Genomic DNA, 24981 nt, shown 5'->3' on the forward strand with positions numbered 1-24981 from the left:
TGGCCTACCTGCAGCAGTGTGAGGTTTTTGGGATGGCCAATTCCCCTTGCGGCAGGAGGGAATTCCTGGAGGTCATGCTGCGCCCTCTCCGAAATCTGGCTTCTTACTGACCTAAACAGAGCCAGATTTTTGTGTGAAAATTATATCCTGGGACTGCAATTTCTGCCACAAAGAGCACTGGGATGTGACTGTATCTGCCTGCCAAGGGTTTCTCAAAAAAACTGCAGTGTTTTTACCTCAGAAGTTTAGGTTTCTTTTTACCTCAGCCGCCCATAGCGTCACCTGAGGGGTGCCCCTCCTTTGCCCGCCGCTTACCCTCACCAGCCCAGTTAGAAATTGCTAACAAATACTAAGAAATATTACAATCCCTTTGGTCACGTTTTGCTAAAAAAGGGCTCGACGAGGAGGGCCGTTAATACCTTTTTGTTCTTCTCCTGGTGGTGACCTGCGGGCCGGTACCCGGCCCCCTTTGTCCTGAGGGGAGAAGGGGGGCTCGGGGGGTGCCCGTTTCCATGGAGGTGTCTGTGGGCACCCACACGGGCTTCTCTGAGGGGCCGGCACGGCGGCAATGGCTGTGAGGGGACGCTCGAGTGGGATGGCCGTGCCCGGGGACACGAAAGGGCTCCTTGAGGGGGAGCCCCACGGCTGCGAGGGGAGCGCGGCCATGCCGGAGCCCCGCAGCTGTGAGGGAGGAGGCGGCGCGGGGGCCGCTGGGGGCGATGGCGGCCGGGCGGGCCGTGTCCCCGCCCCGCGGCGCTCTCCCGCAGCCGCCCGCCCTCCGCCGCCGCCGCTGCTGCCATTGGGAGCCGAGCCGCGCCGAGCCCAGGCAGCCGCCGGTCCCGCTCCTCCGCCATCGCCATGAGCTTCTTGTTGTGAGTACCCGCGGGGTTTGGGGGGTCCCTTCCTCTTGCTCTGCGCCGTCCCGTCGGGCAGGGCAGCACGGCACAGCCCGCCGAGCGGCCGCGGCCGCCGCCCGCCCGGGAGATCGCTGCCCGCCGCTCCCCGCCGGCCTGGCGCTCGCCCCGTCCGCTCCCCTCTCTCTCCCCTTTGTGCCCCGGCCCCCCCGGGAGCGGCCGGCCCGCTCCGCCGGCAGGGAGCGGCGGGGCCGCCGCGGCCGCGCCGTGAGGGCGTTTGGAGGGCGGGCGAGCGAGCGAGCCGGGCTTCCCCTTCCCGTGCGGCTTCCCCTTACGGATGCGAGTTTGAAAACAGCCACGGATCTCCAGCCCCGGGGACCTCCCCGGCGGAGGGGTGTCGCTGGCTGGGCGAGAGCGGGGTCGGGGACAAACACCCGCCCGAGGGGTCTGCCCGCGGTTTTGTGATGTTTTCATGCGGGTTTCTGGTTTCTGGCGGGCAGAGGCTGGTGCCGTGGCGTTGTGTGGCGCAGCTGTGTGGAAGTGAGCCCCGGTGCAGGTGATGGGGCGGGCGGGGCTCCCGGGCTGGGGGAGCCCCGGTGAGGACCTGGCCCGGCTTTACTGCGGCAGGGAAAAGCTCCCTCGGGAGCCGCTGGCGACTCGGCTGCGAGCGGAGCCCCTCTTCTTGAAATTTTCCTTCGTGGGGCAGAACCGAATGAACTTTGGTCCCTCCCCTTGGAAACAAAGACGGGGTACTTGTGACAATTAACATAAACCGGTTCAGTGACCTATTAATTAAGGCGAAGATGCGCTCTAGGGAGAGAAGGGCGATCGAGGCAGCTGGAAAAGGCACCCCGGAAGAGCCAAGCTCCATTAGGGCCTTGTCCCCGCTGAGTGCTCCCGCACATTCCGGGTTCCCTGGCACTGCCGCCGGAATATCTGGCAGTTGTTGGAGGCTTACACTGATAACCAGCAGATGTAAACGTGGCCTGGGCTTGGAGAAGAGACTTTATCTCAGAGCTGGAGTGTCCTAGTAAGTTGTGTTCTCATGGAGACAAATAACCCTGGCGGCTGGCTTCCTCCTCAGTCTCTCCCTTGTGTTTATCTTTGAACTCTGCCGTCCCCATCCCGCTGGCCTGCCGTGCTCCCGGAGGGATTGAGGTGGGTGCAGATAATGGTCCGCGGATGGAGGCTCCGTGCTCCTAATGAGGAGCCCAGCTGTCCCTCTCCTTCGTAATTCTCAGCTGCCACGGTGGATGGGGAAGGGGGGGACGGGATTCCGAGTGTCCTGGGAGTCTGGTTTGCAAATTAGAGGGCCTCCCTCTCCGTGGCATTTGGCGAGCTGGGGATGGAAAAGCGTGAAACCCTCCACCCTCTGTCACAGGCAATAATGAGATACTTGTTTCTTTTTTCAGACCCTTTTTTTTTGAAACCTAGGGCAGGAAATCTTTACCCCCCACCTCCATTTTTCCACGTTATCCTTCTGGATGAAACACAGAAGTGGAGACTGGAGTTAGTGCACGGCAAAGCTCGAAATGTTGGCAAGGCTGCCTCAGCTGTTGTTGGCTGTAGATGGCACCTAATTTGCTCATCTGTAGTCTAGAAATGGGTTTAAAAAAATAAAAAAGTTGAAAATATGCCTGCTAGGCCTCGAGGTGACCAGGGAAACTTGGTGTGATGCTGACACGGAGTTTTGGTGGGTTTTTTTGGTTGGCCGGCTTCTTTCTTAGAGATCCAGAAAGTTAGCATGACCTTTTGTCAGACTTGACTTTTGGCTTGATAAGTGTTATTCCAAGATAGCGTGCGTGGACGTCTGCAGGTTAATTAACAGCGCCAGCGTGCATTTTGAGCTGCAAACCCCCTTGTGTTTTTTGCACGGTGCCAGGAGCTGTGTGCCCTCCCGCTGCCCCAGAGCAGGGGGATTGTGCTGGGATAACCCCTTGTCCGCTGACAAATCCGTGGCTATTCTTCCCTGTTGCTAGGGCCAGAGATATATAAAGCTGCATGGGAGGGGGGAAAATAAAATCAAGGGGAGCCATTGTCTTCTCTGCTTATGGGGAACACTATAAAAAGACTGTCTTGTGAGGCGAGTCACTGAATTAATACAACTGGGGTTTGACAGCAATTGTTATTTTCAGAGCTGCGGTTTTCTCCTTCTGATCCGTTTCTTCCTTTCTGCAAAGACTTTGTAAACCTCTCCAACAGCTGAATAAGTTGTCCCGAGTCTTTAAAAATGGGAATTGGACTAGGAAATATCTCCAGTTCCAAAAAAACCACTGCTTGCTAAGTTCTCTCTAAAAGCAAATTACAGCATAGTTGCAGGTAGTTTAGCTTACATTTCCAAGGAAAAAAAAAATTAAAGATAGTTCTGGTGGGCGTGCCATATGGTAACATGCTTGTGTTATCCTCTGCTGGCAAGACTTATATAAAAAAGGAAGCTAGATGAAAACCATTTATTTATAAAAGGAAAAGATTCAGATTTATTATTGAAGTCCTGAAATTGTCATTTCTTTAAAAAAACCCCACAGAGCCCCTATCTTTGGATTAGTGAATCCCTCTCCGAAGTTTCCAGCACAGGGTTTTTTAAAAAGGAGATAAATTTAAGTAGTTGTTGCCTGCTCAGCCTTGGAAGGACGAGGAGCTGCTGGAGGTGAGTGAAGGCCAAAGTTAAAAGTTGTAAACCAGACTGGGGCAAGATGTGCTCTTCCTTCACTGCCTTGTTCTACAGCACAGTGGAGCCTGGCAGCTGCTTCTGATGCTCCACATGGTTTGTTGTTTTCCTCTTTTTATTTATTTATTTTTAAATTGAAACCACACTTTGTGTGTAGATATATGTGCAGAAGGCATAGTGAGGCATTACCTTTTTTTTTTTTTTTTTTTTTTCCCCTGACATCTCTTGCAGATGAATACCAAAATCAGAGCTGTTGGATTTGTTTTGAGCTAGACAAGCAGTGTGGCCTTCCCAGTTCCTGCTCTTGGAGAACATCAGAGCTGTTTTGCTTTTGTCCCTTCCCCGGCCTCCCGAGGTGCCAGGTTGCTGCTCCTTGTCCAGCCGGGCAGTGTGGCAGCTGAGTGCTTTGTGAGTGCTCCTTCCATACTTTTGGAGATGTGGTTATCTCCTCTCGATCAAGGACTCACCCAGAGGACCGGTAGGCACTCCTAGACTGGAATTTGCTCGTGGAAAAAATCAGCATGTAGGCATTTGCAGACTTAGAAATGGGAAATATGGTGAACATCCAGATGTTTCCCCCCGCTGTTGTTCAATGCATTTATTTACTTCAGTTTTATCTTGAGGAGTGTAAGGTTACTGTGGGATCAGGGCAGAAGCTCTCCACACAGGGATGTGTTAATATAAAATCAGCTGCTTGACTGCTGCCATTAGTGCTGTGTCCAGTTCCTGTTTTTTTGTTTTGTTTTGTTTTTTTTTACGTACCAAGATTGAGAAGTCTCTCGAGTTTTCCCCCGAGTAAATTGGAGAGAGTGCTGTAAAGCTATTGCCAGCTTCCCAAATAATTTTTTTTTTTTTTTTAAAGCCTTGCTAACAGTAATTTTGAGTTTGGAGGAAAGCAGAAGCATTCCCTAGCGGTGGGGTTTGAACGGAATCAGCTCTGACCATCAACTTAGAGCAGAGTAAAGCGTGGGGTTTAGGGTGTCGCATGATGGAGCGCGGCTGCCTTATCAGCGAGCTCGGAGGTACAGAGCAAGGAAGCTGCAGCCTGGCTTTTCTTTCTGCAAGAACGAGTCTGCCTCCGAGTCACAGAGCCGTGCAGAGCAGTTCGGCCTGGGAGATGTCTGCGCTTGGGAGAACAGCGTTCGCTCCTACCGCTGTGTTTTGGGAACGCGGAGTAGGTGAAGTGAGCGATTGTCCCTTCTGAGCGTTGTCAGATGGCTCCTTCTCGGATAGAAACATTCGTTTGGGATGGAAAAAATAGCTTAGGAAGAAAGGCATTGTTCAGTGTGTGAAAGTTGTGTTTACTACATCGCAGTGATGTCCGGTCTTAATTGCTTCCTAATTGTTTGCTTTTATGCCACGATTGTTTTCCCTTGTTTGTCCTTCCCTCTTTGTTTAAGTGAGCCCATGCCATTAGCTGGGAGGGATCACTTTTGGGGGTGATTTGTGTGCTGGAGAGCGGCTGCGTTTTTGTCTTTATCAAATGCCTTAGTCACCTTTTTACTTCTCAGACGGGGCTTTGGATTTAGGGCCTCTTCGTGGCCACAGTTCCACCTGGTGCTGTCCTGAGACACACATTTTTATCTTGTCTGAGACAGGATAAAATATCAGAAGCGTTTGTCCGCCAGGCAGGGAGGGTTTCAAGAGGCTGACAGAGTGAGGCTGCTTGTTTTTCTTAGAGAAGTAAATAACTGCATTAAATTTGGCCACTTTAAGCCTTCCCTCATAAGCAGTAGGGCAGATCTTGCTGCCAGAGCTATCAATAATATCAATTTGTGACCCACAAATCAGCCTGAACCGCAGGATGTGCCTTGCAATGCTTTTAGCATTTGTAAACTGAGCCACTTCCTATTGGAGCTGAGCTTGCTGTTCGGCTTTTGTTCTTTTTTTGGGGTTTTTCTTCTCCTTTTAAATACGCAGGGAGACTGTGGGTCACAAATTCAGCTGCTTTTTAATCTGTTTTCAGCTAGAACTGAGTACAACAATTGCTTTTCTGGGACTTAGAAAAATTGCTCCAGCTTTTACATTTCATGTAAAGGATTGTGAGGATCCAGTGCTTTGCTCTGTCATCGGTGTATCCTGATCTCCCAGATGCTTTCCCAGGGCACTGCTGCTTGGGTAGATATTTTGAGGAGGACATGTGAAAGAAGGGCACGAGAGCTGAGTATTTGCATGTATCCATGCAGCTTAAATTGGTTCCTGGAAAATAAGTTTGAAATAACTTGTAATTTCTTAGTGAGCTTAGGTAAAAAGCGTGGTGCATCTCAAGCATCTCTGTTTGCTTCAGGGCTTGGCTTGCCATTTCAAATCCGTAGCCTGAGTCAGCAGTCAGTCAGTTCACTGGGAGGAGATGGTAATTTTGTGTGTCAGTCCCACCCTGAGAATTCATCAAGGTAACAGTAGTTTTTGCCTTGCAAATGTATTTTGATGCTTCTAAAAGCAGTCCTTGGAAGCGAAGTCACTCACTTGTTTTGTCTTTTTTTTTTCCCCCTGAAATCCAGCTGTGACCTTAGCTCCTTGTCCCAACTTTTCTACTGGCTTTTTTCTGGTGTGTGAGGACACTTCTACCTTGTTCACCCTCTCTTCTCTTCCTTCTCCAGTTCACAGCTGATCCTTGGCAGGAATCCATTCCTTTTGGTGTTCTTACATACCTGAGGAGATCCAGCCCATGATGTTCCACTTGAGTTTTAGTTGAGGTTTGCTTGGTATTTTTTTTGTCGTCTGTCCTTGCCCCACTTCACCTTTCAGTGTGGTCACTTCCCTCTGGAGTTAATTGCTTGTGTCCTTGAGGTGCTGACGTACAGAATCTTAATCCCTTCCTCACTTGAAGGAGAACATCTTGCAGATCAGGACTGGTAATGCCTGGATTTGTTGTCTTTATCACAGGTCTAATTCCTTTCTTTATGACAAAGAGAACAAATGAGCTTAGGTAAGCTTTGGTAAATTCCTCTGTTGCTGGAAATTGAGACGACTGAGTTTTCATGTGCATATCATTTCAACCCAAATAATGATGGGATGGGTTCTCTGTTTTGACCTTAATGAAATAACCTATATTTTGTTTTCGTTGCTGGTACTTTAATTGTGTTTTTCCCACCTTCAGTAGCACAGGCCTGGTTTTGCTTGGATGGTTTAACTGTTTTAGGGACTTGCTCAGTGTTCTGGATGCAGGAATCAAAATAGCATTACTCTGTCTTTTTCTTTATGGCCACAAAACAGCATCTCTAATATCCTATTACTAACTTTTGTGGATGACAGCTCTTCTTAAAATTCCTTGCTGCAATGGCAAAAAAGAAAAGAGGAGAAGTCTGAATATTTAAATTCATAGAACAGTTCAGCTGAGTTTGGGCTCAACTGTGCAATGCTCAAGCTTAAATAACTTCAAAAGAAATGTGCTCCTGTCTATGTAGGAGCAGTCATTCCCTCTCAGATGCTTCAGACTGGTGGGTTTTCTAGATAAGATACTTTGGAAGAGATAAGCAAATTTTCCTGAAGATAGTTACCCATGGCACATACAGGATTTTATGAAATGTGGGAGTTGTGTAAGAAATACTAGGGGGTGAGATAATGCAGTGTATTTTTGGAAAGCTGTTAGATTATTCATTGCTCCTCCTGTCCTTTCCTTCTTCCTGTTGTTCCCTGTGTCGTTTCTTGCCTCTAATTAGAGTGTTAGTTCCTGGATCCAGAGCCCATTTTGCCTATTCACCCAAGTGTGAGTGCAACCTTCTGTCTCCGTTGGAGATTTTCTGTTGGGAAGTTGCCGAGTATTTGTCCTTTGCCACGTTCCTTTCCTCAGCCTGTTTTGTGTGGGGGTCACACTAAGGGGCAGCCTTTTAGAAAGTGTTGAAGTGACTCTTTCTCCATGAAAATCTAGTCCAATTTCTCCTTTAACTGCCTATTCCCTAAGCACATTAAGAGATGGTTCTTTTTATTGTGTTTGAAGGGATTGAAGACTGTCTTAAACTCTTGAGTGAAGTCTTTTTTTCCTTCCTTTAGCAATGCCCTGCTGTGATTTCTTAGGTTGTATGGCTAGATTTGCTTTAGTCATTCATTAAGCATCGGTTTCCAAAAGCACTGATCAGCATTTTGGGAAGCCTTCCATGTTCTGAGGCATGTTCTCCAAACGCTATATTTGGTGCACGAGTAAGGATCTACATCATCTAATTTGATGCTGGAGCCAAGCTTTTATTACTGCAATTTATCACCCTCAGCGGGTTGTGGATGGCTTTCTGCAAAGCTCTGCTTCCTACTTGTAAATGTATTTACAGGGTGTGACTGTTAGCAGCAGCTTGGGACGCAGAGGGTGTTAGTCATGGGCAGACAGATAAATCAGCTGAAGGTAAGGAAATCTGGAGGCAGGAGCAGCACTTGGCTGTGGGGAGCACCTTTTGTGTGGGGTGCTGCTCCCTGGTCATCACAGGGAAGGAAGAAGTGCTGGAGTAAGGGAATCACCGGTATCACACCTATTTTCTGATGTTTCCTTTATGAATTGCTCAGTTTTATATACCCTTTATACAGGCAGTTTTTTTTTGTTTGTTTTTTAAAGTGTGGTCATGTCCACTGAACAGTTTATTAGGTGCAGACCTGCAGTGAAGAGGTTTGAACCTTTGTGGAAAATAAACTTGGAAATGTTGCTGGGTGAAGTTCTGACTTCAGCTGGAGTTCATGCTGTGCCCTCCCTTTCGAGTGAGCTGATGCTAATTGGCTGGAATAAGGGATCCCTGAGAAAAGAGGGGAACATTAGTGGGGAAATAGTGCTGGGAGCTTAATTAGGGGCTGAAATGTCCAAAATAGTGAACTCCATCTGGCAGGAAAAAAACAAAGCAGTTGGAATACAACTACTTCATGTTTACCTTCTTCAAAGCTCCAGCAAGCTGCACTTTTAAACAAATACTACGTGAATATTAGGGTATTAGAAGAAATATATCTAGTTTGGATTATTCCTTACAGTTCCCACAAGGTGTGTGTATGTACACAGTAAATGCTAATATTGAAATAGATGAGGAAGCTCAGTCTGATTGAAAGGACCCAACAGAACAGCCAAGAGCAGTGCTCACCTTTCTTAAAAATATCAAGTCTGTTTGCAGTAAGCTTGAAATTTTGTGGGTGAAGACAGCGTTGTGTTTGCCTCAGGGTAGTCAGTGGATTCCTGGGAGTGTGCAACACAATATTTGGGATAATCTTGATTCCTCTGATGCCCCAGGATTTCAAACGCCTGTCAGGAGGAGGAGAGCATGCACAGGTACTTGGGGCTCTGCTGCAAGTTTCTTTGTTGCTAATTGGGGTGAAAATGTGTTTCAAGTTTGGTCTTAAAGCTCTGGGAAAAAGTCTGTGGGACACTTGGGAGCGGCAGTGCAGTGGCATCCACATCTGGGGAGGCTGCAGGTTTAGTGCCACGGACGTGTTCCAGTTCCTGTGCTGTCCCCGTGTCCTCCTGCCTGTCCCTGCCAGTCAGGAGGGCACGATTGCCTGGATGCAGTTTTCTGGGATGGATACTGCTGTTTGTGGCTCTGGCCTGCCCCTCTCTGTCAGTCCTGCAGGGAACGGGGCAGGAGAGGCTGAGTCACTTCCGCAGCCACTGGGAGTAGTGTAATTGTGTTTGGAGTGCATGGACAGGGCTCTGGTAGTATCCAGCGAGGGTAACTGTGACTTGCTGTGTTTATTTTGAGGGTTTTCCAGGAGATGAAAGTCTATTAAATGAATGCGTTGTAAGTGAAACAAGGGAATTTATTTTGGTTGTAAGCATAGCGAACTGATGATGATTTCCCGGTCATGGGATGGGGTTCTGGACGCTTGCTCCTTCCTTGCACTGGGAATTGTGATTGCTTGGGAGAAGGGTTGCATCCAAGTGGGTAAACATCAGGAACACCATTGGGTGGAGTCGTAGCAGACACGAGTGCTGTAGCACAACACCTCCCCCTTGTTTACAGGCACTTTCTCAGCCTGCCGACTGGAAAACGGAGGCAGAGGGAAGCGTAGGTGCCTGGCTTGGCTTGAAAACAGGCTGTGGCCACCTAACATCCTTTTGGGTTTGGCACAGCCCGACACTTCAGGGGGAGCGAGGGCACAGGCCACAGTAAAGGCACCACCCTCCAAACACCCTGAGCTTGTCCCCTGCTCAGAGCTCAGCCGCAAAGGTTTCCCTTCACATGTTCTGGTGCATGTGAAAGTTGTGCTGGACCAGTCCCACGCTGGCTCGAAGTCACTGACTCTGAACTGTGTGTGTAGAGCAGGAAAAAAAAGGCATTTTAAGAATGTTGGTGTGTAAGGGTTATGTCGGCTTTGACACTGAGGGGTGGTGGCTGGGGCAAGCGAAAGCAAAACTGTTCCTTCAGGCTACCTTAAATAACTTTCTCTTTCCTGCATGTGAATCATCTGATAAACGGCTGCTCTTTTAACGTGTCAAGTCTTGTGCATAATGGAACATGTGTTTCTTAAGAGCTGTTCGTGAGATTGTGCCTTTTTCATCTGCCATCCTCTAGGGATGCCCAGTCTTGGAAGACAGCTTTTTTTCCTAGAAGGGGAGGCCAGATTTCAGTCCCCCACCTTGATGGGCAGAGAAGGAAAAATTTCACGGAAACACTGATTTCCCTGTCAGTACTCCAGTGGAAGGAGGAAATTCCATACCCCTTTTAAGAAGCCTCTTCAGATTCAACAGGCTACAGAGAATTGAAGTTACACTGTGGTGTAGCTAATAAGCAATGAGCCCTGTGTATTCTGTTCCTATAGGAATGACCATGTGTCTGGGGAAGATTTTGAATTCGGTGCTCCTGATTCCTGTGGGGGGCATAGAATATAAGAAAAAAAAGATAGTGCAGAAAGTAATTTCATCCCTAAGGAGTTGCAGCTGGACCAATTACCAAAGATTAGGAGCAGGCCTGACTTTAACAGGCCCCAGCTGTGACCAGTGAGAAGAAGAGTGCTGTAAAACAGTGGCTTGGCTGGTTGGGAAGTCGATTCTCTGAGGAGCTGCCCATGAAACCACCACGGAGGTATGAAACTTGTGTGATAAGGAGACAACAGTATGGAACTTCTGCAATAATATGGCAGCAGATTCCTCCTTAAACCAAAACAAAAGCTCTAGGCCTGGAATGGCTTTCAAACCATCGCCTGACCCTCTGGGAGAGCAGCTGTGTTGCGTAAGGAGCTGGCAGCTCCTAGCTGCTTCCCGGAGCTGCTGCATGGAATGCATCCTGAATTCTTGCCTTGCTTTTGTTACCTGCAGATTCAAGTGGCTGCACTGAGACAGGGCTTACTGCAGTGAATGGGAATTGGATTGGAAAAAGCTGACTTTTTGGTGCTGTAGGAACTGAAGGAAGCAATGCTTTGCGCTCACGCTGTCTCTCTTGACAACAGAAATGGTGTGGCTATTCAGTTTTATAAATAGCAATGCTCAAGTTCAATCTCATCAGTGCAGATTTTGAACATGTTCAGCTTAATTTTACCTACTGTCCTTCTAATGCTGTGGTTGTCACAGGGAAAACGTTTTTAAAGGCTGCAGCTATTGATTTAATTGTCAAAAAGTAGCTCGAGCTTTTATTTTAGTTTCTATGTTGACGTGTTGGCTGGTGGAAACAAACCGCTCTCACTCTGATGTTTCTATTCTTAGCAGGATGTTATCATTTGAAGGCCTGTATTATTGTTTAAAGGCTGGAAATGTTTGCTTTTCTGGAATTTGGGTCTTGTCTTAGAGTGTTTCTGTGTTTAAAAAGAGGCACAGCAGGAGAAGGGAGACAAAGAAGCGCAGAGCTAAAACTTGGGGGCTATTTGGATAAACTCACTCATGTGCCTGTGGCAGTGAGTTGCTGCCTCAGTTTCCCTGTGTAATGAGACACTAATGATCCCTGCTTCCAAGGTGCTTTGGGAGGATTAATTGATGCTTCTGAAGGTGTTTGAAGATGAAAAAGCAGGAGTTAAAACAGGAAAAGTTTCCATGCCCTGCGTAAATGTTCTGTGCACGGTCCTGAGTTCAGCTTTTCGAGGATCTCTTGAGCTTTTCCAAGTACTTTGAAGGGCTCATTTCAGCCAGGCTGTGGTGGTGATGGCTTTGGGGAGACACTGAGTGGTGCAGCTGTGCTTCCAGGAGTTATTCACTCACTCCTTATCCCAAGGAAGGGGGTCTCAGCACTAGGGAGCAATCAGAGGAACGTAGGTGGCGGGTGTGTGCTGGAAATGCTGCCACTGCACAGCAGGTCAGGGCCCGAGGTTAGTTCTGTGCTGAGAGCAAGCTGTGATGGGATAGCTTTTATGGATAAAGAGCCTCAACTTGCCTGGTTTAATTCAAACTTGGGGGCTTTTTGGATAAACTCACTCATGTGCCTGTGGCAGTGAGTTGCTGCCTCAGTTTCCCTGTGTAATGAGACACTAATGATCCCTGCTTCAAAGGTACTTTGGGATTAATTGATGCTTCTGAAGGCGCTTGAAGATGAAAAAGCAGGAGTTAAAACAGGAAAAGTTTCCATGCCCTGCGTAAATGTTCTGTGCACGGTCCTGAGTTCAGCTTTTCGAGGATCTCTTGAGCTTTTCCAAGTACTTTGAAGGGCTCATTTCAGCCAGGCTGTGGTGGTGATGGCTTTGGGGAGACACTGAGTGGTGCAGCTGTGCTTCCAGGAGTTAGTCACTCATTCCTTATCCCAAGGAAGGGGGTCTCAGCACTAGGGAGCAATCAGAGGAACGTAGGTGGCGGGTGTGTGCTGGAAATGCTGCCACTGCACAGCAGGTCAGGGCCCGAGGTTAGTTCTGTGCTGAGAGCAAGCTGTGATGGGATAGCTTTTATGGATAAAGAGCCTCAACTTGCCTGGTTTAATTCAGGCAGACTTGGTGGAAATGGATAAAAATCCCTGCTGAAGGGGTCTGTGGACAAATGGTTGGGAGTGAGGCCAGCCCAAGGGCTTCTCCTGGGAGCACTTACTGAGAAGTTCATCAAGAGCTCAGGCTGGGTGTTTAAGCAGCTTTGAGCACAGGACATCTGCCAGTGCTGCCTTTGAAGCTGAGATGAGCTGTTTGGAGGTGAGCAGAACACCTCACATTTTTCCTTTCTTCTGGAAACATCCCCTTCCCGGCCTGAGACAGAGCACCCTGCAGAACGTGCATCACAAAACCCACCCCCTGCCAGCAGACGAGTGGCAGCTTTGGAGGAAATGTGGTGTTCCTGCTTGTGACGGGGCTGCGTGGGCTGCTGCTGGTGGCAAGGGCTTGCCGAGCCCTGCACGCAGCTCCCTGCAGAAACACAAGGCAGTAATGGTTTGCTAGGAATGGCACGGGTGGCAGGGAGGGGAGCAAAGCATCCTTGGAATTCCTTGAGAAGTCCCTTCTCCTTGGGAGGCTGCGTAGCACGTAGCGGGGATGGTGCAACCTGGCTCCGTGTTTTGGGGCTTCCTTATGTCCGAGGAAAATGGGATCTTCATCTCTGTGCCCTCTCACTTCTGCCTTAATGTGAAGGAGAGCTCACAGAGTCTGAACAGGAGAAGGCAGGTGCTGCATTACTGCTTAAGGCGTTTTAAAACCTCGACAGAAATGAGTGATTCCATGATGGAATGTGGCTGAAAATAGAGTGTCCCGCATGACCCAAACGTGGACGATGGTGTGTATTGTTGGCCACCAGGCAGAACTCTCTAAAGTTACTTTTTTCACTGATGGCTCAAGGAGTTGGGGGAATAGAGCTGGGTCAAGACAGCTTTCCGAGTCTGTCACGTGAAACAGATCAGCATAATAGGAAAAAGTCATTATTTTTTTGGTTAAATGGCAGGAGAGCTTCTGGACTAATAAGGTAATTGGAGTACTGTTTAGTAATGCAATATTTTTAACCAAACTTTCCAAGAAAAACCACATCCTGTGAAGATAGAGGCTGCATTAGGGTGTCCCTGAGCAGTGTCTCAGGGGGTGTGTAAACTGCCTTGGGTGAACTGCATAAATGCATGGAATCCTGATAATTTATTGCCAAAATTGCAGGTATTTCCATAGCACGCGACGGCTACCGGGCTGCAGTTATCCTAATGACTTTTCCTTTTGGATGCCTGCCTGCCTTGCCTGTGAGACCATTTCCTGCTGGTTTAGGGTGGCTGTGCTGCATTTGAGAAGCAGGGATCAGAAAGGTGTTGGAGGCAAAGGTGGAAGGGCTCAATTAGAGCAGTACTTCATTCTGTTGTTACAGCCTTTGGCAGCTTATGGGAAGAGCCCCCCTGTTTCTGGGAAGGGGGGAGCAGGGATTAAATGCTACCTAAAGCTTTTTCCAACATGTTGCATTTTCTGCTTCCTTGACCATGGACCTGTGCAGGGTATTCAGCAGGAATTCCTACCTAGAGTTTCCCAGAACAAACGACTTACTTAGGGAAATCCTTCACCATTTCCCAAAATGCCCTATTCCCAAACCCTCATCCCTTTGTTGAGCTTAGTCTTTGTGCTAAAATACAAACAATAATTACTTGGGTTAGTTATTTCATAACCTTTTTCCAGGTTGTATTTAACTTGTGCTGGGTTCCTTCTGCTTATGCTGACACATGTGGGTAGATAGTGATCCCAGTCTCTTCTGCTCTCCAGATGTTTTAGGTTGTATTTTCACTCCTCATGTTGGCAAAGTGCCCCTGAAGTGGCTGTGCTCCTGAAAAGACAATAATTGGATTTAAGTGAAGTACTCAGTCGAGAGATTTGGGGTTTTTGTTCCTTGGGGTTTTTTTCAGTTTCTTCTTTGTTCAGAGCTGGTTTGAGTCTGGCCTGGCACCAGATGCAGGTGGCTGGAGGGGTGGGAGGTGACAGCAACTCCCTGAGCCACAGAAGCTTCTCACTCCCACTGGGAGGCAATTATTTAATTCAAGATTTGTGTCTGGTATCCTGGCTTAGGGTGAGGTGCAGATGACTAGGAGCAGCTAGAAGTGTCCTGTAACAGAACAGATGGGAGCAGGATGTTCCCTCCTTCTCCTTCTGGCTCCTGGTTGCATTTAGCAGGAGGCTGCACTGGTGCAGAATCCCAGGATGGTTTGTGTTAGAAGCAGCCTCAAAGCTCATCTCATTCCAAACCCCTGCCACAAACAGGGACACCTTCCTCTAGCCCAGGTTTCTCCAAACTCGCTCCAGCCTGGCCTTGGACATTTCCAGGGATCCAGGGGCAGCCACAGCTTCTCTGGGCACCTGTGCCAGGGCCTCGAATAAAGAGAGTCAGCCAGAATTTTTTTCCACCAGAAAAAAATTCTGTTCAGTCCTTAAAGAGTTGGTGAAGCATTGGCCAAGTCTTTATATAAAGGAATAATGTCTGGATATATTTGTGATGAGAATTCTGCTGTCTGGGTTTCACAGCTTTCCACTTGCATTGGAATTCAGAGCTCACTTTGCCCCTTCTGACAGAAGTTTTCTCTCAGCTCATACACAGAAATACTGACTCATTTGACACTTCCCTGCAAATATTTAATTCTACATGTCACATTTCTGACATGTTAGGGATGCCATCACGTGCCATCCATGCTTACTGCCATGGTTTAAAATTCCAATACCTAAATGTCTTTCCTAAGCCAGTGCATGTTCTTCCAAACAAAATGTTAGGTAAGGAAGTGATTAGGTCAGAAAATGGTTTAAAAGAAGTCAGAATACCTGCTAGTTTAGAATCCCAGTTTTTGGTAAATACCCTGTTGCAGCATGAAAATACATGAGTGGGTAAAGTATTTAATGTTCATCCTGTCCTTACCTGGGACCGATCTGCTTGTTTCCTCTTTGCTTCCTGTTCCCAAAGGTCTCTAAATACTTCCTCTCTCTCTTGCAGTGGCAGTCGCTCTTCCAAGACCTTCAAACCAAAGAAGAATATTCCCGAGGGGTCTCACCAGTACGAGCTGCTGAAACATGCCGAGGCCACGCTGGGAAGCGGCAACCTGCGGATGGCTGTGATGCTTCCAGAGGGGGAGGACCTAAATGAATGGGTGGCAGTTAACAGTGAGTCACTGGCCTTTTCTTCATCACTGGGGTCCTGGAAGTGGGCTGGCACTTGGGGCAGGACAGCTGTGTGTCCCTTTCTGTTCCTGGAGAAAAGGGGAGTTGGGGGACCTTGCTCTCTACAGCTTCCTGACAGGAGGGTGCAGCCAGGTGAGGCTTTGCTCCCAGGGAGCAGGGGCAGGGTGACTACAAACAGCCTCAAGGTTCAGGCTGGACATCAGGAAGAAGTCCTTCATGGAAAACGTTGTCCAGCATTGGAGGTGTTGGAGTTCCCATCCCATCTCCAGGGGACAGCTGGACGTGGCTGTCAGGGGGTGGGGAACAGCCACAGGTTGGACTTGATCATCTCAGAGGCCTTTTTCCAGCCTGAATGGTTCTGTGATTCTGTTGGGGTTTGTAATTTTCCTGAAGTTAGTTCCTACCAAGTTTTGAGCCTTTGCTCTGGTAAGCCTCTGATGTCATACTTTTAACTTCCTCTAAAGCTGTTTGTCCAAACTCTGCTTTCAGCCAAACAATGATGCCTGAATTAGCATTTTCTGATTGCTTGACCTTGTTTCCTCCTCCTCCCTCTCCCTGCTGCATTAATTTTGCCCTCTGCTCCTAAAGAATGGATTCTCCCTTTGCACTGTGCACTTTTGGCTGCCACAAGCTCTGTGCCCTGTCTGGGTGTTTGATCACCTCTTACCTCTTGATGTGCTCCAGTGGTGGTACGGGGTTGATTGTGCACTGCAGTACAAATTACTGCTTGATTTAAATGTCCTCCAATTGTTTCTGTGGTTCTGCCTTTTTTTCTTCTTGCTCTTTGACATGTTTGGGAAGTGAAACTGTCCCACTGACTCTCACCTTCCTGTTCCCAACACTTGCCACTGCTTCCAGGGCAGGCTGGAATTGTTGACACCATCCTTTGCAACACTTAATTCACATTGCATTGCAAAACTAGACCAGAGAAAAAAGCCAGCCCACTTGTGTGAGTAAGCATTGCTTAAGATGCTTCATGTATTGCTGGCATCCTTCCCTTTTGGTGGTTCCTGCACTCTGTGTGTCTGCTTTCCTGCATGGCAGCAGCTTCTTCCTTTCCCGAGTGACTTGGCTGCTGAATTAGCTGGAGTGCAATTGTAGCTGTGTAATTAAAGAGTGAGCTGGTGAGGGGCTCCCTTCCCTCAGCATCCCTGCACCACACCGAGCTCCAGCAGTGGCTGTGAGCCCCTTCTGATCACAGAGAGGTCTCGTCAGGAGACAAAATGTGTGACTGCAAGTCTCTGCTTTTGCCCTTCTGGACCCTGAGAGCACAAAGCCAAACGTGCTCTGCCCTGCTGCTTCTTCCTCAGTGCTCAGCCTGACTGGTGTCTTAGGGAAAGACTTGATGGGCCTGTGGATTTTGAGACTTCCACGTGTGGGATTTGCTGTAATCAGGCATTCTGTGGGAGCCTGTGTGGGTTTTCTGAACATGCTTGCCTGGAAGCAAACAGTGGGCTGTGGTTTCTGCTGGGAGCAGGGAATGGAAACTTAATTAACAGTTCCTGTGGGTGCTGGAGAAGCGAGGGCTGGTGTCCTGCATCTGCTGAGCAGTAGCTGTGACTTGCTCCAGTGATGTTTGTCTCATCTTGGCTGTTTATCCTCTGAGAAATACCTGCAGATAAATGACAGGTAAAATGGATTTTAGAAGCTGATTGCAGTGACCACAGTTCCTCGTGACAGAATGAAAAAGAATCTTGTCTAAAAGTTTGGACTAATTAACTGGAAGAGTAACTATAACTGTAGGGTTATTAGGAAGAAATCCTTCCCTGTGAGGGTGGGGAGGCCCTGGCACAGATTGCCCAGAGAAGCTGTGGCTGCCCCTGGATCCCTGGAAGCGTCCAAGGCCAGGATGGACAGGGCTTGGAATGCCCTGAGATAGCAGGAGGTGTCCCTGCCCATGGCAGGGATGGAACTGGACAGTCCTGAAATTCCCTGCCCACCCGAAGCAGTCTGGGATTGTATGAGATGTTTTTGGGGAAGGTGGGCCTTGGGAATACAAATCCTGAGGGAAGCCACTGTCACCTAACGAGCACCTGCTCTCTCTAGTTGGAAAGTTGATGCTGAAAATCTTTCTTGGATTCCACACTTGCCAGCAGAATTTGGGATTGTAATAAAAGGCACCAAACTTTCAGGAAAGGAAGTGACTAAATTTTCTCCTTCTTTCCTCCTTCTTCCAACTGAAGGTTTTGCTGCAGTGAACAATTAAATAGTTCTTGCTGGAGGCTGTTCCAGAAAGTCGATGGTTGCATTCCGCATCTCTTTTATAATGGATCTTTAAAAAGCAACAACAATGGAGGTTTTTTTTTCCCCAAAACCATTCCAGAAGCCGTGCTTTACAGTCTGGGCTGTAGGAATCCTGTGCTGCAGAGTGCTAACGGGTGGTTTCCATGCTTTCCAGCTGTCGACTTCTTCAACCAGATCAACATGCTCTACGGAACCATCACGGACTTCTGCACGGAGGAGAGCTGCCCCGTGATGTCTGCTGGCCCAAAGTAAGTGTGCTTCTCACACACTGCTGACTGGCTGCAGGTTTGGAGAGGATTTTTCATTTAAAAGCTTGAGACCAGCTGAGAGGAGCGCCAGGGTTGGGTGGCAAGGATGTGAAAGAGAAAAAGGATTTGAATTTCTGTTAAGTGGGTGGGGAATAGCCAGTTGATGTTTTTTGGTCTGTGTTCATATTTGTTTGGTGTTTGTTTTTTTTCCTTTAACCTGGGAAGTAAATTAATTACCAAAATAATTTTTCCCCCTTTTTTTTTCCCCGAAACATTAATGAGAACTTCTTAAATGAAGATTTAAACATTTTGTATGCAGGCTTTCCATTGGGGCGTACCAAAATGTACCTTGTAGGTATTGTAGAAATAGTAGATGTCTGGATAAGAATCCCTGTACCTTTCTTGGATTTTTTATGCTTTTGTTGAGACATCCAGTGTTTGTTCTTTCTCCTGCTCCCTAATTCAGTTTGTTGTTTTGCTCTGGCTCCAGACTGATCCTGGCACCTCAGCTAGGTGTTGATGTTTGTCCTACATGAATACCACTTAAATCTTGGTATTAGGGCAGTACTGGCTGGTGAGGAACCCTGTTTTTTCATAAATCCAGACACATGGTCCATCTGGTGTGTCTGGGATATTTGCATGTCTTCTTAGATGCAGTTTTAAGATGCTTTCAGACCCTCTGATTTGTTGCTGTTAGAAAAACGGGATTTTTTTTTGTCCCGTTGTGAGCAGCACCTTCATAATCCCTCATCAAATTTGTTCATGGTGAAAATATTCTCCCAGCAGTTTCTCTGACAAAACCAAATTTGCTCACCAAATGGAGAGGACAGATTCATCAGGTGCAGCTAAGCTTTGCATAAAACCAAACCAGTGTGTGGTCTGTAGCACACCAACCCTGTGCTGGTATTGCCAGGCTCCCCGTGCCAGGTTTTTCAGCCATGTCTTCCCAAGGTGATCCACCCTCTGGCAGGCCCATCAGGAGTTGGCTCCCTGGTGCTGAAGGCCACCTTGTCTCACCCCAGGTACGAGTACCACTGGGCAGACGGCACCAACATCAAGAAGCCCATCAAGTGCTCGGCGCCAAAGTACATCGATTACCTGATGACCTGGGTGCAGGACCAGCTGGATGATGAAACGCTGTTTCCCTCTAAAATAGGTGAGGGGGTGGCTGCAGCTGAGCAGGGCACTGGGGTTACACCTGCACAGCTCCAGCGCTTGATGTGCGGGGCGGGTTTGGAAGGTTGCCTTATCTGTCTGCACACACTTATCTCGGAAGGTATGTCGTAATGCATGAACTCTGATCCCGGTGTTGGTGCTCCTGATGAACACCTGTCACAATTCTGGGTGCAGGAAGTACCATTTCTAATTAATAACTGGTTCTGTTCATTGAGTCCGGTGTTGCGTTCATTTGGAACGGTGAGTTGTTTCTTTAGAAATAACAGCAGAGGGTTTCAGACTCCTATAACCAGTAACTGGCAGCTTTTTGTCAGAAGGGATATCTGAGTGTCATGAGGAATTTTCAGGCCTTATCTCTAAAGAAGCTGAATGGCAGCTTTGATCTTAAGTTGAGGAGTTTTTTGCTTGGTTTCTTTGAAGTGAAGATGAAAAATAGATCTTTTAAAGAGGCTTCTTTCAGAAAAGCAGGAGGGAAGTAATGACCCACCAACAGTTTGGAAAAGATAACGGGGGGAATCTCTTAGTTGCCTTAACTTTGTAAATAGTTTCTGAGGCTTTTGACACGTTTTCATTGAGCTTCTTTAGAGAAACCGTGCCTTCACAGGGAGATTCCAAGAGAGGCCACAAGCTAACCAGCTAAGTGTGAATTTCCCATGTGCTGCAGCAGCCAGAGGAGCAAATGCCACGTACATGTGTGCAGGGCAGGCTGCAGCAGGAGCTGAGAACACTGCCACCATGAGAACGTTCATGGTGGGACCTGAAAGCATTGCTGAGGTCCTGGCTGGCCCCAGGGCATCCAGAGCCTCCATCCTTCAGGCAGGACCTGAGCACTGGGAAAGGCTGCAGAAGAGCTAAGCTGACTGGGGAGACTGGTAGGTGAGGAGGAGCTAGGCAGGTTTCCTCTTTTCAGAGGGTTGATACATGTCTTTTTTTAGCCTGGGGAAGTGACAGATGAAGAGATGATGGCTCCCAGTAGCCGCTTGCTGTTTCCCAGCCAGTTTCAGTAAAACCTGTGCTGTTGAAACTGATTCCATCTGCCCTGGCTCGTGGTGGCTTTCACAACAGACAAAGACAGTTGAAGAATAAGCCCTCTGTTTCCTTCTCCCCAGGTGTACCATTCCCAAAGAACTTCATGTCAGTGGCCAAGACGATTCTCAAGCGTCTCTTCAGAGTTTACGCCCACATCTACCACCAGCACTTCGACCCGGTCATCCAGCTGCAGGAGGAGGCACACCTTAACACTTCTTTCAAGCACTTTATATTTTTTGTTCAGGTAAGGACACAGCAAGGGGTGTTCTCGCTTCCAAGCTACGTTATCCCCCTTCCCTTGTGGGAAAAAAATCAGCATCTTCTTAGGTTTCCTTCCTTTAAGAGGGAGAAACAGCTTCAGGCAGTGGAACACAGCGAGTGGCAGATGGGCAGGGGAGGATGGAGTGGCTGAGCCTGGGCTTGGAGAGCTGACTGCCAGATGAGTTCTGGTTAAATGAGGCTTCTCACCTGAGCTGTACCCACTAAACTCTCTCTGTGTGTCTCTCTCCTCATCCCTGTTGCAGGAATTCAACCTTATTGATAGAAGAGAACTTGCACCACTTCAAGAACTGATTGAAAAACTCACCTCCAAGGACAGATAAAAGGAAGAGGACTTCTTGGAGTCACTTGTTTCTTTAAGCGAGCGTGTGGTATTTGTTTTTTGTTAATTTGTTTTTTTTTTTAAAAAAAAAACAACAAAACAACCCCCCTGTGCTGTTACCAGTGACAGCTGAGATCTACTTTCTGTGCTTTTATTAGGGGAAACCTTTTCTCTGTTAGTGACATGTGGTAAATAGCTTTTTTTTTTATTAATATTATTTTACTGTTGTTATTCATTGTGGAATTTCTAGCAGGTGCTGAGTGTTTATCAAGGAAACGTGCTTGGTTGGGGGATTGACTCTGCTGGTGGATGGGTTCTTGTGTTGTGTCAGTGGTAGCCCATTCTCATGAAGTCCCTGGAAGACTTGCTTACATTCTCTAAGTGCCTTGGCAGACTCAACTTCTGAGGTGCAAAGCACATACAATACTGAACATTGCTGGAAACAGAAAATATGTACTAACACCCAGACACTTACTGAAACTTCTTTTAAAAATATGTATCTATGCTTACACTAGGGAGAAAAAAAAAAAAAAAAAAGCCATAACTTGCTGAAATCAATGATCTCCAGCTTTTAATACAAATACTTGTCTTATTTTTTTAGAGATGACTATAGAGTTTTTCAAAACTAGGTGACTTCTTACGAAGAAAAGCGAAACAGCCAAGGTGGTGTCAAAATTACACAGGCCTTGTGCTCAGCAAGCAGCTCCAGGCTTGGCATAGTTGCTTTTATTTTCTTAGCAGGAGAGCATCAGTTGGGCCAGCCAGCTTGTGAAGTTCCCCTAGCAGTTGCCAAATGAACAGGTAGTTTGCACAAACACAATTGGGGAAAATATTCCCTAAGAAAAGATTGCACTGGGGTAGTAGTAATAATAGTAAGGAAAACCTGCCTTGAAAATTAACTGTTGGAAAGGTGTTTTTAAGTTAGGAATGCAAAGCCTGGCTCTGAGGAGGGGCTCTGGCCGCCGGCGTTTGCTGTGGGAGGAAATGTGTCTTGGAGGGGAGATAATTTCTGGGGCTGCTTTGGGCTCACGTTGCTGTGATGGTGTTTGGTGTTCCCCCCTGTTTAAAAGCACTGCCCATCTTCAGGGAGCTCCAGCTCCTGGGAAAAGCAGCAGGAGCAGGGGAGGCCGAGGTGGGCACGTGGCGGAGAAGCTGAGCTTCTGTTTTGTGTGCCTCGGCTCGAGTGAAGCCGGAGCTGGCGTGCAGGAGCCTGCAGGAGGGGTGAGTGGCCATGGGCACGGGCAGCAGGGAACAGCTGAGCACAGCAGTGACTCACCTGGCAGCTCCTGGGCTCCAGTGAGGGATCCTGATCTTCTGGCTTTTCCTGTGCCACCGTCCGCACGACAGCGCCAAAGCCACCCGTCTCCCACATCCCAGCTGTTGGACACAGAGGGAGCAAGGCAGGAGCTCCCAGGTGTGCTGGACAGGGGGTGCCTCCCATTTCAGGGTGACTCCTTGGCTTGGTGTCACGTGCCAGCAAGCAGCAGGAAGGACAGAGGTGTAGAAATGAGGATTTGCTTGGGGCTCACCTTCCTGGCACGCTTGTGCCCTAGGGAGGGCTTGGTTCCTGTTGTTGTTCTTGCAGTTTTTTTCTTTTGAGCAGCCAGTTCTAGAGCTCCAGAGGCATCTGCTGCTGTTCAGCCCGTCAGAATTGGGATGTGTAAAAATGAGTCCTAGGTGAATAGTGTGTTTTTTTTTTATTTTTTTATTCAGTATCTGCCAGTCGAAAGTCTTAGACCAAATAGTTTCTAGGCACGTAATAAAAGCTTGGAGATCATGATTTGCCTGACAGCTGTATGAACACATTGTTTAATTACACAACACTTGAAAAGAACATCATTGAGGACGTGTTTGCAGTGGTGGGGACTCAGCATCCCCGTGCTGTTTCTTTTTGCAGCTTTTCGTTGTTGTTTTGCTTCTGAAAGCTGTGGGACCAGAAGTTGACGTGTGTTTACACTCTCGGAGTAAGGGCACATGGAAATGCCACTCAAAGGAACCTGGATCGAGTGAATGTGTTTATAAAATAGTGCATTTATGGGAGGAAAAGGGGGGGACACCCCCTGCCCCTCCAGATAAACCCCAGAGAAGCAATCCCTGCTCTGCTCCAGGCCCCACTTTGGACTTGGAGGGATGACAAAACCTCGGAAGGTGCCCGTGGGGTTGAACCAGGCTGTGCTTCCAGTGCTGCCCCAGGCCCTCCAGCCCGGTGGGGTCCCGAATTCCTGTGGTTTGTGGAATCCCAGCACCTCGGATCTTGTCAGGGCTTCGGGTGGTGACTCCTCCCTGGAGCCGGGAAGGGGCCAAGGGCCGAGCCCACGGAGCTCAGCCAGGGGTGGATGGATGTGGGATGTGTTTCCAAGTCTTTCCAGTCCCAGGCAGGGGTACAAGTCACTCCAGCAAAGAGGAACCAAACCACTTGCCTTGTGCTGCTGCAGGTGGCTGAGGGGACAGAACAGGTTCTGAGGGGCAGGCAGCCCATCTGCAAGTATCCAGTTTCTTTTCCTGCTTACTATGCAATGTAGAGCTTTGAACTTCTGCTTTTCCGTGGAGATGGAGAGGAGCAGTGCCCTTAACTCAGTCCTTGGGAACTGAGCCCTCTCCCAGTGTCCCTGACCCTCAGTTACCAGGTAAGGACACCTATTTGCTGCTATGGACTCAACTTACCTTTCAGATTGTTCCTTTCTTTTTCTCGCCCCCCTTCCTTTCTCCCGGCTCACCAGACACAGTGTTGCTATAAACACATCCTTTGGGACAGCTGTGCTTTTCCTTGCTGCCCTCTCCTGCCTGCCAGCGTGCTGTTCCTGTACATCCCCCCTTTGGTTGGATTAGCTGAGCAGCACCAGCAGAAATTCCTTTTTTTTTTTCCCCCCCCCCCCAGCCAGATCTCGTTTCCTTCACTGCTGGTAGCAGTTGTCTCTTTTCCAATCCCTCACTCCTGAAACCACTGGCAGTTTTCTGGATGCCCATCGTTTTTCCCTGGGTATCTTCTCTTTTAACACGAGACTAACTTTGGTGATTTTCAGTGTTAAACCTCCTTCTTCCCCCGCTTTTTCTTCTGGTTTCCTCTTGCCAGGTTCAGTTTGCAGCCTAGGAAAATATCCAATTAACCTTATTTTGTTGGAAGAATCGATTCCCCAGATTGTTCATAGAATATTGTATTTTTAGGGGAGATTAATTTTTTATAGCCACTGAACTATACTCATTATTTTTGTACGTTTGCAACTTGGGGACAATTTTTCCGAGCCGCGTGGCGGAGGGAGGGAGCGTGGATTGTCGTGGCTGTTGGACTGCTTGGGAATGCTGTGGTTGTGTGGTGCAGAGGCACGTGCACTGGGACAGAGAGAGGAGCATGCAATAAAAAGATTTAAATGAAAAACCGACGAGGTTTGAGTAAAAATGAACGAGGCTTCAGTAAAAGGTGAAAAAAAATTAATTCCGAAAGCGACACTAACCATTCCTCCTCCTTGAGAATCCTGAAATCTGTGGGACTAAAAAAGGCAGTGTGATGTGTAAAATGCAAGGAGAGAACCCTTACTGTGAGCTAACTGTGCCAATACCGCTTCGGTTCGTAGTCACTGATGGAGATTCCAGTTCTAAATGCAAACAGCTTTTGATTAAAAAAAAAAAAGAATAAGTTGAATGTCCGAAAACCCGCACCGTGTTTATTTGAGAGTTGTAAATAATGTATACAGATGGTTGTATGTGATGGGGCAAAATATTTAAATCCTAGGGGTTTTTTTTTTTTGGTTTTTTTTTTTTTTTCAATAAGAAACTGAAGGCTGTTTATAAGAGAAAATAAATAGCTATGTTTGACCATGACTGTCTTTATTTCCTTCTTGGACGTGCTCCTCAGTGGTCTCCTACTTGTACATAGATTTTTTTTTTTCCCCTCCCCTCTGTGTTGGAAGCGAGTGACCAGGACACACCCAAGGATGTTGGCTGGAGGTGCAGCAGGCTCCACTTTTGGCCCTGCCCGGCAGCACACAGGTGAATTTTTTTTGGCTTTTTCCTTCTCCTGAGAGAGCCTCCGATGACCCCAGCAGCCGGAGCGCTCCACATTTCCTGCCCTCCCACCCACCTGGGGTTCTCAGGTGCCCTGCCCCGTGGGAAGTTGCTCTCACACGTGGCTGGAGGGCAGTTTGGAACAAGGTGGTTGAAATGTGGCTTTTACTTGGATTTTTTACACCAATCCGGGGCCGTAAGTGCCCTCCTGCTGGTGCCCATCCT

The 24981-nt window shown here is 48.0% G+C and overlaps 1 protein-coding gene across 2 annotated transcripts; it reads left to right on the forward strand.

The window, feature by feature from the left end:
- The first annotated feature begins 711 nt into the window (after window positions 1-711).
- On the forward strand, window positions 712-24173 carry MOB1B (MOB kinase activator 1B). 2 transcript variants are annotated; one of them, XM_041459644.1, is made up of 7 exons: window positions 1987-2012; window positions 10411-10511; window positions 15272-15438; window positions 17855-17948; window positions 18971-19104; window positions 20234-20397; window positions 20678-24173. In XM_041459644.1, the coding sequence occupies exons 2-7, from the start codon at window positions 10495-10497 to the stop codon at window positions 20753-20755; spliced, it is 654 nt and encodes a 217-aa protein (XP_041315578.1). In that variant the 5' UTR covers window positions 1987-2012; window positions 10411-10494; the 3' UTR covers window positions 20756-24173. The 2 variants fall into 2 exon arrangements, with proteins under 2 accessions (XP_041315579.1, XP_041315578.1); XM_041459645.1 differs by lacking the exons at window positions 1987-2012; window positions 10411-10511 and adding an exon at window positions 712-872.
- Window positions 24174-24981: the final 808 nt, after the last annotated feature.

Source organism: Pyrgilauda ruficollis, unplaced genomic scaffold, assembly GCF_017590135.1.
Source record: "Pyrgilauda ruficollis isolate IOZ18807 unplaced genomic scaffold, ASM1759013v1 scaffold139, whole genome shotgun sequence".
NCBI lineage: Eukaryota > Metazoa > Chordata > Aves > Passeriformes > Passeridae > Pyrgilauda > Pyrgilauda ruficollis.